Source organism: Simochromis diagramma, unplaced genomic scaffold (genome assembly GCF_900408965.1).
Source record: "Simochromis diagramma unplaced genomic scaffold, fSimDia1.1 OVJJ01000361.1, whole genome shotgun sequence".
Taxonomy (NCBI): Eukaryota; Metazoa; Chordata; class Actinopteri; order Cichliformes; family Cichlidae; genus Simochromis; species Simochromis diagramma.
The window spans coordinates 18541342-18559426 of NW_024386860.1; the positions used below are offsets into that span (position 1 = coordinate 18541342).

The following is an 18085-nucleotide window of genomic DNA, read 5'->3' on the forward strand; positions in this document are numbered from 1 at the left end:
AAAATGTCCAACCAGCGTTCAGTCTGACCGAACGGAAACGCCTCCGAGAGGAACATCAGGTGAAACACAACATGTTAAAAAAGGAAACAGAAAATAAGCCTTTAAAAATGTTCACGTTGTTCATGTTTATTGGAGAAGCAAACGTTACAACATTCAGAGTGAAAGTAAATGAGGAAACCGCTGAATCCAGCTGTACGTCAAACTGATCCTGGACCAGTTACAGCACGGTGAACATGGACAGCAGCATGGCCAGCAGCAGAGCCACGGACAGCCGAGCTCCCTGCGATCCAGCTGGAAAGGAAAGGAGCGTCGTGGTTAACGTGCACGTCACATGATCTGCACTCAGAGCTGAAAGCTAAGCTAGGCTAGTTTTTACCTGGTCTTATTAAACTCTCACTTATGATATGAAATAATTCTTTGATTGGACTGGAGACGCCTTCAAAAGCTGGCTGTAGGTTCAGCGTCTTGTATCAGTGGTGATGAGCAGTGGGCGGGGCCAGAGTTTTTAATGTGAATGCTTGATGACCAATGGCACCAAATGATATGGACTTACGACAGGTCTCTAAGCAATGTACAGAATTCTACCTTTTTATAGATGAAATGATTTATTTCATCTTCAAAAGTTGTGAGGTGGCGAGTTGATCGGCACAGTCGCTTCGAAGCGAGAACGTGAACTGACCCTGAACTCAAGCCAGACTTGAAAGATGAGTCTACCTGAACCTTGGATAACAGACCGCTACTCTAGAAGAGCGTCAGACGAGGGCAACACACCTGTGGTAAAAGAGCCTTGCGGCGTTGTGAACGAAGGCTTGGCCGTGGTGGTGGGGAGCAGCATGTCCTCGGTCACGCTCAGTGACCCGTTGTGCGGCGCTGGTTCGATCTGCAGCAGTTTGCACATCAGAGGGTAGATGTGGATGCTGTCGAACGGCTCGGACAGGTAGCTCCTCTTGAAGCTCGGGCCGAAGGCCCTGAAGATGGTCTTCATGTCCATCTCAGTGTTATGGAAGCCGTGGTCACCTTTATTCACGTAGACGATGAATCTCTGGTGTGAAACGATATGAAGTCGATATACGTTCTCTAGATTTGTTGAATTTTGCTCTTGGTTCTTGGAGGTAAAACGTTGGGGTACTTACAGAGTTCAGGTTGAATCCCAGATCTGCGATGATCACGATGGGAGGCAGACGCTCACTTTTGGCGAGATGGAAGCTTTCTGGAATCTCGTTTTTCTTGTACACCGTGATATTGGGCACGTTGGAGAGGGCGTCAAAAACTTCCTGCTCCTTCCCCGGATGTGGCGTCAGGATGCCAAACCCACCGTAGTCGAGAATTTCAAATTTAGCGACCTCGAATAAATTCAGGTATTTGTTGAGGATGACCTCGTCTACCTGCGGCTTCTTCTTTACTGTGGTCATGCCGTGGTCAGAGGTGATGATGACATTCAGCCCGTCGGTCAGGTTGTGGCGATCGATAGCGTCCTTCAAGTAGCCGATGGTGCGGTCGATCTGACGGATGATCTCTTTCCGGTCCGGCGTGTCCGGCCCTTTGGCGTGGCCCACGTTGTCTGGCTCGCCGTAGTACAGCGTCACCAGGTGGAAGTCCTCCTCGGAGAACCAGCTCATCACCGTGTCGATCTTCTGACGCCACTCGGTCTCATTGTCGTCGGGGTGGCCGGACTCCTCCAGTAGCACTCGATTGACCGCTTGGCCACTGTAGTTGGCTCCGCCTCCGGGGAAGAAGAAGGAAGCTGTTTTCAGACCCTGAAATTAGAATAGTTGAACAGAATGGTAAGCACCACATCGCACTCCTGATCTGTGATCGTGTTATGGCTGCAAACAGCCCAGAAGTGTTGGAAGCACTCTCGCGTTCACAGGAAGCAGCCAGATTTCATCCAGCTTGGTTTCCCGTTTTTTATCAGTGATGTTCCTGAAGAATCCAACTTTTCCTCGAATTAGACAAACATAGAAATCGCACCTTTAGATGTGGTCTACTTTCTACATCTGGTGCTCTCCTGCGTGTTTGGTAAAATAACCACAGTGTCCTCCTGTGTCAGTGCAGCTCATCCTTCACCCCGACTCACCTGGTTCTGAGCGGTGATCCACAGCGGCAGAGCTCCGTTGTCCCACCACTCCGATCTTTTCAGCGTCTCTTTGTGAGGAACTTTCAGGTTCGTCTCTTGGTTGAACATCAAGTTATGGACGACTTCATGATCCTCCACCCATCGGCCTAAAGAACACACAGGAAGGTTTTAGCACATTTCACTGCACCGCTCTGGAAACTGAAAGCAGACAGAAAGTAAGATCCTTTATTTGAGAGGGACTATCAGAGGTCGGATATTAGTGATCTTTTTATTTAGGAGTTGGAGACGATGTGAAACGCCGACAGAAGCTGAGCCAGATTTTAGGTTGTGCATGCTTTCTTTCCCCACAGGTAAGGAGGTAAATAATCTACAGATTGTCTGGAGGGATTTGCACACATCTGTGTTTTACTCTATGTGCAACTTCTGAGACATAAATGCATGAGGTCACAGGCTTGAATCCTGGACAAGCAGCAAAGCAAGCAGAGATGTTTGTGCTGCACAGCCGATCTACACTGTGCAGGCTGAATCAGCAGGTATCACCAACTAAACCAATAAGGAAGCTTTTATTGGCTGAAAGGCCACGAGGGAGATGCATTAGCGAATGTTCCTCCCATCATCATAGGCTGTCCTCCAGGCACAGCTAACAGACCACACCGTGGGATGGGCGTCACACACAGTCTGCAAAAGGTTCAAGTTGAATGTCAGAAAGTGTGGCGGCGTCAGCAGCTGGTTAACATCATCGTCGCGTGTCCGTGACCCTCGGCTCAGATTAAACCTGTCCCCGGAGCAGCAGTCTCTGGACTCTGGTCTCAGACGGGTTTATTTCCCAGCAGCACCGTCACAGCTTATCTCTCTGGCTTCCTTAACTACATGAACCTAATCTGAGGTCACTGATTTGATGCATTATAAATCAAACTGCTCACATACATGACAGCTAACCCGTCTGATACTACCTGTGAAAGCAGTTTTTAAATCATGTATTTATTACAGATTAAAGCTGCACTCAGAGGCGTATTATCAGCAGCACGTACTGATACATCAGCAGTAAACTGACACGTTATGGAGGAGCGTGTCTGCTCCAGCTCGCTGATCCTGATGATCACAGTCCAGCTGAGGCCGGTTATCAGCCCGACTCTACTGTGTGTAGCTCCTATCCAGCTGTTTTTAGCACCGCGTCTGCACAACCTCCTGTTCTTTGCTGCTCCGGTCTCGTTGTTTTAATGTCTTGGTCACAGAAATTAATTAATATTTTCAAAAAGCCTTAAAATAGTTGTAAACCAGCTAAAGCAGACGGCTCTCGGCAGATTGTAAATTATAACTTTTAAGATATTGATTTTTTTCTGGAACATCTCTCCCAGATTTTTCCGAATCAGAGAGACTTTATTAATCCCAGGGGAAACTGAGTTTTCATACCTACAAACATCCAGCACTCATGTAAAGTGCAGAAACAGATATTAGTAGATAAAGACAGAGGTATAAATACAAAAGGACACAAATATATTTCCGTTCATGTCGATCAGACAGATTTCAGCTGCATCATGAGACTCCGAGGTTTTGTTGCTCCTGTACGAGTACAAACTGGAACTGGCAGGTTTGAGTCTCTCACTCCTATCCTCACTGACCTGCACTGGCTTCCTATCAAATACCGTATTGATTTTAAAATACTATTGCTTACCTTTAAAGTTACACACCACATTGCTCCCAGCTATCTTGTTGAACTTCTCAGCTTGTACACTCCTAGTAGAGCACTGAGATCTCTTGGGGGAACCAAGGGCACGGTTGAAGACCAGAGGTGATCGTGCTTTTGCCACAGCTGCAGCCCAACTCTGGAATGACCTTCCTACTGCTATTTGTGAGTCTGAATCAGTCCAGTCTTTGAAATCGCGATTGAAAACCTTTTTATTCAATCCAGCCTTCCCTAGTTAGTGTCTGTATCCTGCAAATGTTCTTTATGTAGTTTTAATCATTTAAATTTCATTTTGTTGTTGAATAGTCGAGTTGTTTGTATTTTCTTTTACATATTTTCACTGCGCTGTGGCTGATTAGTGCTCTCCACCTGTTGGTGTATTTATTCAAATTCAAATTCAAATTTTATTTGTCACGTACACGTACACATTCCCTGTTAATGTTGCCTTTCTATAAATGATTGTGTTACTGTAAAGCACGTTGGTGTGCCGCTGGTTTTAAATGTGCTATACAAAGTTGTACTGTATTGTGTTGTACAAATATTAAGTACTTTCAGGTATTTAATATTTGTACTTGTACAGTATGTGTACTTTCCAGCGCATGCAGTATTCCTAATGCAGTACTGGCTGTGACCGCTGCAACTTTGAAACTAAATTGATATTAAAATGAAGTTGTCATGGTTACCGGTGATGGTGGTGAAGTGGGACGGCGAGGTCATGGTCAGCATCGGAGGGGTGATGTATTTGGCCTTGACCCCGTCCGCAGCCAGCTGGTCCAGGTTCGGCGTGTCCACGTCCTGGTCGTAGTCCCACCTGAAGCCGTCGAAGGAGATCAGCAGCAGCTTGTTACTCGTCATCGCCGCCTTGCTCAGAGGCTTGGCGGCAGCGCAGACGACCGCCGTCAGAACCAGGAGCAGCTGCGGCCTCATCTTCATCTTCACTCCGACTGACTGCAGCTCGGAGCGAGGCCGTAGCTGCTTTACCTGTCCTGCACACCTGTGGACCACCTGGTTAATGTGTAACAGTGTCTGATAGAGATCAGCTGACATGTGTGAAGCACGAAACCTTGGAGCCTCTGCCACTTATCAGGACTTGAGCTGACCTTCTTGAATCGGCTCTGGCTGAAAACCCCATTGCAGAGTAATTACAGAGTCTGAAACCAAAGTGCGCCACCTGTACTCGTGAACTGATAACAGAGCCAAATGCAATAAAAACAGAATAATACACAATGATAAGCAGGAAAACAACACATTTAAATAAGTGTTTAAATAAAGTGTTGGTGACGATGACGTTTATTACAAACTGTAGAATACAATGAAAACGTACAGAGGAGCTGCGAGGAGATGAGTCGTGATTTCTGACAGGAGAGCGGCACGAGTGAAAAGGAAGGTTTAAAGACCGAGGTGAGGCCTGCTGTGAAGGTCTGAGCATGTGCGGAGGAGAAGAGGAGCTCAGGAGGTTCATGGATGGACGGCAGGAGGAAGAAGAAGAAATCAGGAGGCACTATATAATTTTCCAATCAGTGTTCAGGAATTCTCAATGGTGCTTGGTGCCACACCCTCAGGGACTTTAATGTTATATAAAAACACTGACAGCTCAATATCTACCTCAGTCACTCTCCCTGATCCAGCTGAGTCACCAACAGGAAAAATCTGCTTTTCACAGGAACTTGGCAACAGCAATAAGAGAATACGTAGTTTATTCCAAGAAGATATCGTCTCTCTCCCATATATAACATCTTATTGGAACCGATATGTTCCAGATATCAAGCGGAAGACAGTCTGGATGGTCCCCCATAAATATTTGATTGTAAATAAGGTGAAAGAAGTCTCTTTTAAAATTCGACATAAATGTTATCCAGCCAGTCACTACATGGTCAAATTTAAAAGGGACATAAATACTAATTGTACTTTCTGTGGGGATCATCCAGAAACTGTGACACATCTTTTTTGGTACTGTTCTTTTACACAGAGATTCTGGAAGGAATTTAGCTGTTTTGTTATCGTCCATATTTTAAGGGAGTTTTCTTTACGATGGGAAAATGTTTTATTCTGTTTCTTTAAGTTCCCCAAGAAGTATGAGAAATGTTTTTTATGATAAATTTCTTAATACTTTTAGCTAAATTTTTTACCCATAAATGTAAGTTTACTAACAAAACACCATATTTCTGTCATTATTTTAAGGATGTGCACATGCACATACAAACAATATCAGACTGCACCAACAAAAAGGCTCTCACAACAATATATGTATGTGAATTTCTGCGTGTATTCTTATAATTGTTACCTTTTTCTTTTACCCTTGGCTTTGTGTGTTCATGTTCTGTTGTTTTGTATACTTCATCTGTTCGTATGTTGTATACTCATTGTTTGTTAAATAAAGTTAAAAAAGAAAAAAAAAAGAAAAAGAAATCAGGAGAAACGCGAAGTGACTATTTCGTCCTGCAGGGGGCAGTAATGCGCCAGTGGAGGCCGCACTGACAGCGGAAGGATTTCCGGGTTGTTGAGAGGTCGTGGTGCTCGTGCTGCGACGTCCTTGATCGATTTCACTGGAATGCCGTCAATACTTTGACCGGTCAGAGTTCCGATTCCTTCCGCCGGCGTGGAGGTTTGTCCGGGACTCTCAGCAGGTGTGCGTGGAGCGAGCAAACTTCCGGTAACCCCTGTGTGTGTGCGCGTGTGTCCTGAAGCTAGCCGGTGTTAAGCGTTAGCCACGCTGTCTACGTATAAACATCAGCGCGTGCACAGGTGTGCTCCTTCCACAGGAGTTTAGTGCAGGGGTGGGCAACTCCAGGCCCCGAGGGCCGGTGTCCTGCAGGTTTTAGACCTCACCCTGGGTCAACACACCTGAACCACATGATTAGGAGAACCTCTGGAGAACTGCAGGAGCTAATTTAGCCTTTAAATCAGCTGTGTTGGATCAAGGACACCGGCCCCGAGCCTGGAGTTGCCCACCGCAGGTTTAGTGGAACAACTGCACGCGTTCAGTTCTCGTGAGTTTAACAGACGTTAAACGCTGACGCGTGCACGAGGACCCACCGAGAGCTGCTGCGTGCTCGCGCGTAAAAACAAAGGTTTAATCTGCAGTAATTCTAAAGAAGCTCGTGTTCTGCTGCCAAGACGAACCTTTTAGTTTCTTTTCAGCTTCTTTGTAATCAGATGAATTCATGTTTCATATCGAGCAGGTTAGATTACGGTAACACGTCACTGGCTCCCAGTCCTGCACAGTCACCTTTTAAAATGGTTTCCATCAGCTCAAAGCTCTCAGCGGCTTGTTCTCCGAGTACGCCACCAGAACCCGGTCACACCTGTCGGCCACCAGCTGCTGGTCTTTGTGCCCAGATCAGATCTCAGAGCTCAGGATGCTTCTGGTTACTGTGGTGCTGTTCTTGGCACACGCTTCCTGCTGACCTGAGGTCAGTTACAGAAACTGTTGTAGCTGTGACGAACCAACACCACCTGTACTGAAACGAGATGGCTGTAAACATGCTGTTAAAAACTTTATAAAGCATTATTTCTTAAATCCAGCTTCACACACAGTGAGTTCTAGAGAGCAGGGCTCCATGATGCAAATGAGCCTTTATACACAACGTGTTTCACGTCCAGTTTAACAGCTGCAGAGCTGCAGTTTTATATTTTTGTACTGTTACAGGTGCTGACGTGTAATAACAGCCAAACTGACCTCGCAGGGAGGAAGTAAAGTTTCACAGCCGATGAGCGAGTCCAGCTGTCAGTGAGCTGTTTGATTTATAACACGAGACACAAGCCGAGCTTTGCGCCGACGCTCGTCTGACGGACAAAGACGAGGACCGCTCTGTTTCCTGAATAAATGCCAGAGTCCTGTGACGAGTCGTCCCAAACGCGTCGCAGACAAACGTTTGATTTTAAAGTGCTGATGGGGCGGAGCTGACGTTAAAAGATGCGACCCGCTGAGGGGTCAGGTGACCCAGCCCAAAATACCAACCTGAAATACTGCAATACTCGAGTGTCTGATGTGGGCGTGTCAGCTGATGGTTGACGGTCTCCTGACAGATGTTCTCGTCTGATGTTTCAGGAATGGCGTCTCTGTGGAGTCTGAGACCGGCACTGACGTCGCTGATTCAAGGTGAGTGTCAGACATCAGGTGAACAAGCGCCGACTTTATTTCAGCGTTTAACCATAAACCCCTCCCTCTGCAGCGTCCCAGCACGCCTCTGCGTGGACCGCCCCCCTCCTGTCCAGGACCATGGCCACGCTCAACCAGATGCATCGCCAAGGGAAGCCCAAAGTCCCTCCCAAAGCCGTTGGAGCCACGTTTGGCCGCCCCCAGCTGAAGGCGGTCATCCTGAAGACGATGATCCGAAAGCCCAAGAAGCCCAACTCCGCCAACAGGAAGTGCGCCCGTGTGCGGCTGTCCAACGGGAAGGAGGCGGTGGTGTTCATTCCCGGGGAGGGGCACAACCTGCAGGAGCACAACGTGGTGCTTGTGCAGGGGGGTCGGACGCAGGACTTGCCCGGGGTCAAACTCACCGTGGTGCGGGGCAAATATGACTGCGCTCACGTGGTGAAGAAGAAGCAGTAGACTGACTGTGGGGGGAGGGGTGCAAGGTGTGTGTGTGTGGTGACCTCCTGCCAGCGGCGGCGACGGTCCTGAGCTTCACTCAGCTCCATGTTTGTGATGATCTGCTGTCAGTGTCCAGAATTAAAGACACTTCCTGTTCATCCTAAAAAAAACCCACACTGTTGTTGTTGTCGTCACTTCAGTTTGAGTTGGTTTGTTTACAGCACGTGTCGAGGTCACATTTCAGAGGGAAGTCCCTAAAAAACAGGCAGCGCCGCCTTTCACAGAGGCAGCCTCGCCGCCGTGTTGCATATTTGATGAAGAGATGAATAAGCTCAAATATTCAGTTTGCCTTCGTGTGGGAGGAAGAATAAAATAAAGTCCTTGGCTTGACCTGTGTGATAACCTGTCCATGAGTTCCAGGTGAGTAACCTCCAGGTTGTTGCAGTCTCACCCGCAGAGTTCAAAGGTGACTGAAGCTGCTGCAGATGTTGGTGAGGCTGAGGTGAAGTATGATGACGTAGATGGAAACATCTGGCTCCTTTTGTGTCACCTCAAGTGTGCGTGAGCGCACGCGGACGCCCGCCTCTCGCTGCAGTGTTGTTGTAGTTCACCTTCCGGCCAGCGGCGGCAGCACTGTTAGGTTCAGTTGGGACTCACCTGCTGTCTGGCTCTTCATTTTTGAAAAAACATTCTCTGGTTTTCAGTTCTCCTGGAGTCGGTGTGAGTGCTGCTGACAGACAGGTGAGAGCTCCATCCGTACACCTGCAGGTTAGCTCGCCAAAGGCGGCTGTGAAGCCTTTAAACCGGCGCTCCGCCTCCATCACAGCTAATTAGCGTTAGCATGCGCTAGCCGCACTCACAGCTAAGCATCAGCCGCTCTGCTGTCAGGGATGCTCCTGTAACACCGTCGGGTTTAGATCCTTTTTCGGGCGTTTCTTTGCCCATTCTGTACGGACGAGTGTGTTTGAAGCTCCGGGCTTCTCTCTGAACGCTTTACGTTAACAGCGGGCTAGCTCCTAGGCTAGCTGATGGGCTAGCTGGCTGTCCGTTTGATGCTCCGAGTTAAAGCACCAAAAACCATCAGCGTGAGCTCCGAGCTGCTGTCTGTGTGATCAGGAAGCTCCGCACACACGCTTTAATGCTCACAGTGCGGTAAAGGAAGAAGAAACAGACAGTGGGAGCAGACAAAGACACACAGCGCTGTGCAAAAGTCTTGAGCCACCTCTCATTTCTTAATGTTCTGTGATGAAAATGTGAAATATGTGCAAACACTGAACCACTCGGGCAGCTTCCTCCAGCAGCTCTCCAGCCTGCTGCTTTGGATGTTTCTGCCGGTTGTTCTGTTCCCTGTCAGGATGATCCCACACTGCTTCAGGGGTCCGGGCTCTGGGGAGGCCCATCCATGACTTATGGTGTTCCACAGTGACGGTCCCACACCTGGGGCTCAGGTGGGGCACAGAACAAGAAAAGAGGGCAATTTCTAATTTATTTGGAGCACAAACAAAATTAATTGAACATTTAAAAATAAAACATACAAATGGATTTCAAACATGCTGTTCATGTGGACGATGCACATTTGAACAAAGTTTACTTTTTGTATGAAAGATATTTTTGTTGGTTTGTATTTATTTTGTTATAAAGTGACTTTTTAATAGCTTGAAGCTTAAAGGTACATTCACATTTTCTGTTCAGTCTCTTTCGTCCTGTAGCGCTGGCACAGTGTCCTGTAACATTATAGTAACAGTGTTCTTACAAACGCACCGATGTGTTTCTTTATCTCAGCACAGCTCCCTGTGACCAACAGAAGGCAGCATGCGGTGCCCGCGGAGTCAAGCTCGGCTTCCCGTGTCGTTTTGCCGTCGACTGTGCGGCAGCATCACGTTGCTCACGACTGTTCAGTATGGAGCCCCGCAGGGGACATGGGAGAAAAAAAAATTAAGACGGACTTTTGCGGGATCTCGCAAAACAAACTCGGGATCTCGCAAAAGTCCGTCTTATTTTTTTTTCTCCCATGTCCCCTGCGGGGCTCCGTAGTTCAGTACTTAATCCCACAATTGATCCGAGTCTAAAACTGCCTGTGGCGATCCACTGCATGTGTTTCTATCCAGATGTGCTTTCACTGCGCTGGCAGCTGCTGCCAATCAGATGTCTCTAGATGTTCCTGCATGGTGGATCAAACTCTGATGATCATACTTGATCAGTTTGATCAAAGCTCTCCAACGCTGGTTGACATGCAGCTGAAACCAGGACAGAGCCTCCACCATGTCTCACAGATGGCTGCAGACTCACTTTTGGACCTCCTGACCACCTCGCACATACTGACCATGATTTGAACAGATAAAGGTTAAATTCTCCTTGTTTCCCTTCTGTTGGAGAAGTGGCCACCAGTAGGGTAGTGGTCTGTGGGGAGGAGGCGTCCAGTGATACGTGGAGAGGTCTGGAGGATGATGAAGTTAAGCTGAGTGATGCTGTGTGCAAATGGAGAGGAGGCGGGGCTGCGGTGTATCGATCTAGCTGATTCAAAGCGATCGATCAGTGAAACATCCGTCAGCGTGGAGCGGCGAGGCTTCTTTTCAGGTCACGAGGACAGAGGAATGAGAGAAGACTCCTGATGATGGTGAGCCACGCTGGCTCATCGGTGTGTCATCAGGACAGAGTGGTGTCGCAGACGCAGCACGCTGACGAACGTTTAAGGTTGATTAATGTTTGCTTCTGTCTCAGTGTGAGGATTCACTCCAGCCGGGCGACGGCGGCTTCATGCGGCTCATCTCAGAGGAAACCAACCAGGCTTCAGGTACGTCTGCACACTAACACTCTGGTGCTTTCACCGTGAGCAGGAAGCTTGTGTACAATTGTTTAATGGTCGGGGCGAATGTGGTTCAGGGACCGGAAGGTCGCTGGTTCAATCCCCTGCTCTGTCTGTCCTGGTCGTTGTGTCCTTGGGCAAGACACTTCACCTGCCGCCTACTGGTGTTGGCCAGAGGGGCCGATGGCGCGATATGGCAGCCTCGCCTCTGTCAGTCTGCCCCAGGGCAGCTGTGGCTACACCTGTAGCTGCCTCCACCAGTGTGTGAATGTGAGAGTGAATGAACAGTGGCATTGTAAAGCGCTTTATAAATGCAATCCATTATTATTATTTCAGAAGCCTGAAGGAGACGCATCAACACTGAGGAGGAGGAGAGCATGAGGAGATGAATGGAGTGAAGGAGGAGCCCGAAGAAACAGGAGAGGACTGTCAGCAGCTCCCTGCTCAAGGTTAGGGACCCTCGCTGGGTTATTTTAGTGTCAGAGTTACGGGGGGAGCGCTGATATCAGGCCAAGGCTGGATCCAACAGCTCTGCAGGTATCAGCAACAGGCTGCAGGAGGAGCGTCTGCCCAGCGTCCTCCTCTACCGCTGCTCTTCTGATTGGTTTTCACGTGATTCATATTGAAAGTTGAAATCCTTTAAAACGTGATTTTAATGATCATTTATGTCTTTGTGTCCTGCAGGGGCGGGGCTCGATCCAGGTGTGCAGAGTCTCTCTGTACCAGATGAACCGGCTTCAGACAGCGCTCACCGGTCAAAGCGCCGCCACCGGTGCTCGGTATGCGGCCGGGAGTTTTCGCGTCCCTCCCGCCTGGTCGATCACATGACCGCCCACACGGGCGAGAAGCCGTACAGCTGCTCGCTGTGCAGCAAACGCTTCACAAAGAAGATAAACGTGGCGGTCCACCAGCGGGTTCACACCGGAGAGAAGCCGTATTCCTGCCCCGACTGCGGTGTCAGCTACGCCCAGCTCAGCTGCCTGCGGCGTCACCGGCTCGGCCACGCCGCAGAGAAACCCCACTGCTGCTCGGTGTGCGGGAGAGGATTCGTCCAGCGGCGCCACCTCGTCCAGCACGAGCGCACTCACACTGGAGAAAGGCCGTTCCTCTGCTCGCTGTGCCCCAAGAGCTTCGCCTCCAGGACGGGGCTCGTCGACCACCAGAAAACCCACACGGGACAGAACCTGTACTCCTGCTCCGTCTGCGAGAAGGTTTTCTCCACGGCGTCGTCCTTCAGGGATCACGTGAGGCTGCACACGGGGCAGCAGCCGCACCCGTGCTCGCTGTGCGGCAAGAGCTTCAACAGGCCGGGTCTGCTGAGGAAACACCTGCAGAAGCACGCCGAGCAGATCCAGGTGGTCAAAGTCGAAGGTGTCGACGGAGAGGTGAGTGTTACACAGGTGTGGTCACATGACTGCTGGAAGAGTGTGAAAGGAGGGATTGGTCTTAGTGAACAGTTTCCTTAGAAGTGTCACATTTTCCTTTTGTGTCGTGACTTAAAGTAGGCGAGAGGCTCGCTGTGATTGGCTGTTTCTGGCTCACGCGCCGCTCCTCACAGTTTCTGTCTGTCATAAGCAATAAAATCAGGTTCAAGCTCAACGAACTGAAGGTTAAATTCACTTAGTTTCACTTAGTGTCACGCTTTGCCCTGACCTCCTCCAACTTCACACTGAAATCCTGGGAAAAGAGGCGGGAATTCATTTGGACCATTCAAGCAGAATTCAGGACTCGGGCGGATAACAGGAGAAACACCGTGGAGCTCACAGCGATCCAATTCAGTTTTAAAGCTCCAAAGGTTCTTTATATTGTACAGTAGACCCTACAATAACACATACAGAGAAAACCCAACAGTCATATGACCCCCTGTGAGCAGCACTTTGGCGACAGTGGGAAGGAAAAACTCCCTTTTAACAGGAAGAAACCTCCAGCAGAACCAGGCTCAGGGAGGGGCGGGGCCATCTGCTGTGATTGGTTGGGGTGAGAGAAGGAAGACTGATGTTCTCTGAGGAAACATCAGACAATTCCCAGTGAAGTCGAACAGTAATGTGTCCCCCCACAGCTGGAGAACCAGATGTTGAGCACCAGGTGTTAACCTGACAGCAGAGCGCTGGGACAGGGTCCCCTCTGCTCTCCTGGTTCCTCTCAGGGATCATTTTGTCTCTTCAACTCCAGGTCGGACTCATTATCGTAGTCGACGCCCTTCTGACCCCCGAGTCTGCGATTCGATTCTCAGGTCTTTATTTTAAGACACAACGTGTCGCCACAGAGGGCGAGATATCGGGTGTCTCGTCTGCACCCAGACAGACACTATCAGCATTGCCTCTGTTTATTCTCTGCTTTCTCTTCCCGAGCCTGGTTCTGTCTTCCTCCCTGTAAAGATGTAAAGCTGCTGCCGTGAGCTGGTTTGAGCTAAAAGTTGAAGCTTCAGGTTGTTCTCCGTCTGTCTGAAACTCAGGGGGAGATGAATCTTCACTGCTTCCTGTGTCAGAAGGACTTCTTGTCTGTGGAGAAGCTGCTGCAGCACCGGCAGCTCCACCAGAGGGCGCAGCAGTTCACCTGTGGCGTCTGCGGCCGAGAGTTCGGTCGAGCGTCGCGGCTGAAGGAGCACATGCGCTCTCACACCGGAGAGAGGCCGTACCAGTGCGACGTCTGCATGAAGCGCTTCTCTGTGCTCAGAGTGCTGAGGAAGCATCAGGAGATCCACGGCAGGGAAGAGTGTAGCACCGCCGCCGCTGACGACCAATCACAGCCTTCAGACCAGCCGGTGAGCAGTCAGCCTCGACTTCAGAAACATGCAGAAATTGGAAATAAGTGCAGAATGTAAGAGGATTATGTGAAATGTAGGAGCCGCATGTTAGCTTCATAATCTGACCTGCTCACAGCTGATGCAGGTAAACTGACCTCAGATCTGCGCTCTGTTCCAGAAAACGGGTGAATCGCTCAGCGGGATGAAAGTGGAGAACAGGAACGCCGGGAACGCAGACGGAGACTCGGCGACCGGTGAGAAACTCCAGCTCCTCGTTTCAGACGGGTCGGCCCGTTCGCGCTGCGGCAAAGCGGCTTTTCATTTCATGCCACACGTTACGTTCTCCACAGTTTAGCTGTCTGTCCTTTTAGTCTGTGAGAATCCACGGAGGCTTTTTCTCCTGAAATGACTCCAGAGTGTAAACGTTATCCCTGAACATCCGTCACATCTCAGCTAACACCTTTCCTCGGCGCCGGTGTGCTGCTGTTGGATGTTGGCGTGCTCCTGCGTGTCCTACAGCAGATTAGCTGGTGAGGACTCGGGCGTTAGGCAGTGTGGTGACATCGAGACTGAGCTGTGGGAGTGAATTTACTGCGGCATGAACTGAGTGATGTTTGGAGAGAGCAGTGAGGTCTGAACTTCTCCCAGCTGTGGAGGACGTTTGCAGAGGCTTGTCAGGTCCGGTGATTGTGAATAATTCTGCATCAGGGACCAAAATAAGAAAAAGGATGTGACATTTAAAGTGACTGAGCTTATTGTTGTGTTTTAGAAAGTGGAACAAGTTCCTCTCACACTGGTCAGCGTCACTCGGGTGGGCTGTGGCAGTGGGTAAATCTGTGTGGGTGGGAACAGGCTGAAGGAACCGTGGAGCTCAGGTTTACACTGAAGCGAGCTTTAACGATACGGCACCAGGTGACATGAACAGCTGAGTTACGCAGGTCCTTCACTCCCTCTTCCTGTTCGTCCTCAGACGGGAGCACCGATACTCCGAAGGGAAGCTCCTCCCACAGCTGCCTCAGCTGTGGGAGGAGCTTCCCGGGGATGTCTGCTCTCTTGGAGCACGCCAAGGTCCACGACTCGGAGAAGCCGCACCGCTGCCCGGTATGCGCGAAGATCCTCAGCAGCGCGGCCACCCTGCGAGTGCACAGGAAGACCCACATGGCCGACAAGCCGCACGCCTGCAGCATCTGCCCCCGGAGCTTCCTGAAGCCCTGCCTGCTGCGCCAGCACATGAGGACCCACATCAGGGACGGGCTCATCGCCGACCCCGCCGACAAGGTGACGCCCAGACTTCAAACCTCTTTCATCTGAGCGTGCGTTTGACTGAAGGCGGGAGATAGAAACTGCACTCAGATCAGATTTTGTGCATCTTTCAGGTGTTCTGGTTCGACATGAAGATCGAGGGCGGGAAGGTGGAGCTGGGGATGAAGAAGAAGAAGGAGGTGGATGAAGGCGTGAATGAGCAGGTAAGAAAACAGCTGGTCTCAGGTGAACTTTGACCTGTGTGCAGGTCTGAGGTGCAGAACGAGGTCAGCACAGAACGCAGCAGCTGTAAATGAAAGGCCTCACCGACAGACGCTCCGGTCCTCTGTGTGAACCCGCGTGCTCGCCATTCACATCACGTCACACTGATTTTAAATTACTTCCATTTATCTGGAGACATAATCACGCTAACATTTAACTGTAGTTTGATTTCCTCCTGTCTTTGTCTACTTCTACAGACCTCCGTAGATGTTTTCACCGGAGTTGAGCCCTCTGTTAACAAACCCCGCCCCACTGAGGGGCGGGGCAACAGCGAGGAGCGTAAAGAGCCAGACGTGAGCGGGCTGATAAACTCTGATGGTGAGGAAGAGGACTGGAGGCCAGCGCGCGGCAGTGAGTCTTCATCTTTAATTAATTAGTTATTGATTGCTCCCGACTGGCTCTGTGAGGGCAGCGGCAGTTTGGTTTTTTCTAAATGATGATTGGATGGCTGCATGTTTGACCCTGAAACGCTGACTGCCCTCATAAAGCCTGCAGGCACTCTCCTCAGCAGCAGTCGGTGTTCCTCTGAGTTCTCTCTGATGTCTCTGACAGACCCTGACGGGCCCACAGACCCTGATGGACCCACAGACCCTGACGGACCCACAGACCCTGATGTACCTTTACACCCTGATGGATTCTTAGATTGCGATGGGCCCACAAGTCCTCGCGGACCCTTGAATCCACAGGCCGACAGTGGGGCTGATGGGAAATCACGGCACTGCTGCCCCGTCTGCGGGCGCGACTGTTTCAAAGCGTCGGCGCTGCAGAAGCACCTGCGGATCCACTCGGGCGAGCGTCCCTTTCAGTGCCCCACCTGCAGGAAGAGCTTCATCCAGCACGTGCACATGACAGAGCACCAGAGGATCCACACGGGAGAGAGACCCTACACCTGCAGCATCTGCAGCAAGAGCTTCACCTTCTCCAGCGCGCTGCGCCGGCACCAGCGTCTGCACACCGACGCCCGGCCGTATCAGTGCCCCATCTGTCCCAAGACCTTCAAGCAGCGCAGCTCGCTCAAAGAGCACCAGCTGACGCACTCGGGCGTCCGCTACCAGTGCCCGCTGTGCAACAAGAGCTTCAGCCGCGCCCTCGAGCTCACCTACCACGTGGACGTGCACTCGGAGGCTCGGCCGTACTTCTGCGACATCTGCCAGAAGAACCTGAGCGGAGCCCGAGTCTTCAGGAAGCACATGAAGAAGCACGAGCTGCAGCCAGCCGGGCTGAGGGAGGCCGGGACCTCCTCGACCAATGAGAGTCTCTGAAAGCGGTGAGAGAGGGAGGCCCGTGCTGGGAAAACCAGTGTGGACAAAAGTCAGCGAGTAACCAGTGAAACCAGTGTGAGTTCAGCCTCAGATATTAGAAGGACTTCAGAGGACGCGCTCGGTTAAATCTGCCTTAAAGGAAAGGCTCTGAGATGCTGTTAGCCCCGCCTCAGCTCACTTCCTGTTGCAGCTGTCGTTACATTCCTGTCGTGGACGCAGTGAAGAAACAGGAAGACGCATGAGCCTTCAGCCTGTATGCTAAGCTAGGCTAACAGCATCCCAAGTAACAGAACGAATCTCTGCCTCCAAACGAGCCCCCGGTCCACGATCCGGCCGGCTGATTGGACCACACTGACCCTTTAACCAAAGTGCTTTTGGTGCCTGAACCACAGACGCGTGTCCGGATGTGACCCCTGAACTTTGCCGACAGCTTCTCATTTGGAGGTCACGTGTTTCAAACGAGAGGCGTGGTCACGAAGGGGTTTTTCAAACTTTTAGTGCTCGTTGAATATTTGGTGCTACAGATCAGCAGCCCTGGTTCTGATTTCATTTCTATAGAGGTAAAACAGCTGATATATGAAGGTCAAAGGTCAGCTACACAGAGGCCTTCGTGCTGTTGTAGAGTCTGAACCCTGGACCAGTTTGTACACTTTTAAAGTCACCACGTCTTTAAAGCCTCTGAGCTCAGCTGAAGCTGAACCTGAGTTTGTTTCCGGAGCTCGAGCAGCTGCGTGTTCCTGCAGAACCACAGATTCCTCCACTACAACCAGGAAACACTAAAAGACGAGTGCTGAACGCTCCAACACTTCATCGCATCCTGAGGAAAGATCTGTGGAATTATGTCATCAGCAGAAATATTCCCGTCACACGACTGATATTTTTCTACCAGCAGGTGGCAGTACGCCTCTATGAACTCTATGAAGTTTTATATCTACACTCACTGCCCACTTTATTAGGTACAGCTGCTGAGTTTACAGAGTACAGATCTCTGGAAGAAAATGCTCGGGTGGTGCCCCAGATCAGAGGAGAATGACCAAACTTATATAACTTATTATAACAAAGGTATGCAGAAGAGCGTCTCTGAGCACATCACACCCTGAAGCAGATGAGCTACAGAATATCTGCCACAACATCCAGGATCTCTCTGTCGGGGGGCGTGATGGTTTCTTGGCACGTCCGTGACAAGTTCACCGTCCTCCAAACGCCTCCACAGTCACCACATGTCATGGATGCGGTCCACAGCTCTGCAGTAAGTCTGTGATGGTGTCACGTCAACACGGAGAGTCTCTGAGGAATGCTTCCAGAACCTCGTCGATGCTGGGAAGAAGAAACAGGGTCCAGTCCTGTACTGGCAAGGTGTAGCTAATAAAGTGGCTGCTGGGTATGATTTATCTTCTCTTGTTACAGCAGCTCAAGTTAAATACAACAACGTGTAACAGGGAG

At 50.2% G+C, this 18085-nt stretch overlaps 3 protein-coding genes across 8 annotated transcripts; 2 read left to right on the forward strand and 1 right to left on the reverse strand.

The window, feature by feature from the left end:
* Positions 1 to 100: 100 nt before the first annotated feature.
* On the reverse strand, positions 101 to 5427 carry zgc:153896 (uncharacterized protein LOC569930 homolog). The gene is made up of 5 exons (XM_040030917.1): positions 4448 to 5427; positions 2078 to 2223; positions 1134 to 1757; positions 772 to 1042; positions 101 to 291 (listed from the first exon to the last, which is right to left on the reverse strand). The coding sequence occupies exons 1-5, from the start codon at positions 4809 to 4811 to the stop codon at positions 218 to 220; spliced, it is 1479 nt and encodes a 492-aa protein (XP_039886851.1). The 5' UTR covers positions 4812 to 5427; the 3' UTR covers positions 101 to 217.
* Positions 5428 to 6275: 848 nt separating this feature from the next.
* On the forward strand, positions 6276 to 8478 carry mrps12 (mitochondrial ribosomal protein S12). Of its 3 annotated transcripts, none has more exons than XM_040030924.1 (3): positions 6276 to 6391; positions 7816 to 7866; positions 7940 to 8478. In XM_040030924.1, the coding sequence occupies exons 2-3, from the start codon at positions 7818 to 7820 to the stop codon at positions 8320 to 8322; spliced, it is 432 nt and encodes a 143-aa protein (XP_039886858.1). In that variant the 5' UTR covers positions 6276 to 6391; positions 7816 to 7817; the 3' UTR covers positions 8323 to 8478. The 3 variants fall into 3 exon arrangements, with proteins under 3 accessions (XP_039886858.1, XP_039886857.1, XP_039886860.1); XM_040030923.1 differs by having other exon boundaries at positions 6309 to 6417; XM_040030926.1 differs by lacking the exon at positions 6276 to 6391 and adding an exon at positions 6654 to 6754.
* A 119-nt stretch (positions 8479 to 8597) lies between these two features.
* LOC120732974 (zinc finger protein 436-like) lies at positions 8598 to 18085 on the forward strand. Of its 4 annotated transcripts, none has more exons than XM_040030913.1 (10): positions 8598 to 9045; positions 11026 to 11098; positions 11447 to 11559; positions 11795 to 12495; positions 13566 to 13874; positions 14035 to 14110; positions 14827 to 15134; positions 15233 to 15322; positions 15578 to 15731; positions 15933 to 18085. In XM_040030913.1, the coding sequence occupies exons 3-10, from the start codon at positions 11496 to 11498 to the stop codon at positions 16640 to 16642; spliced, it is 2412 nt and encodes an 803-aa protein (XP_039886847.1). In that variant the 5' UTR covers positions 8598 to 9045; positions 11026 to 11098; positions 11447 to 11495; the 3' UTR covers positions 16643 to 18085. The 4 variants fall into 4 exon arrangements, with proteins under 4 accessions (XP_039886847.1, XP_039886849.1, XP_039886850.1 ...); XM_040030915.1 differs by having other exon boundaries at positions 15951 to 18085; XM_040030916.1 differs by having other exon boundaries at positions 15969 to 18085.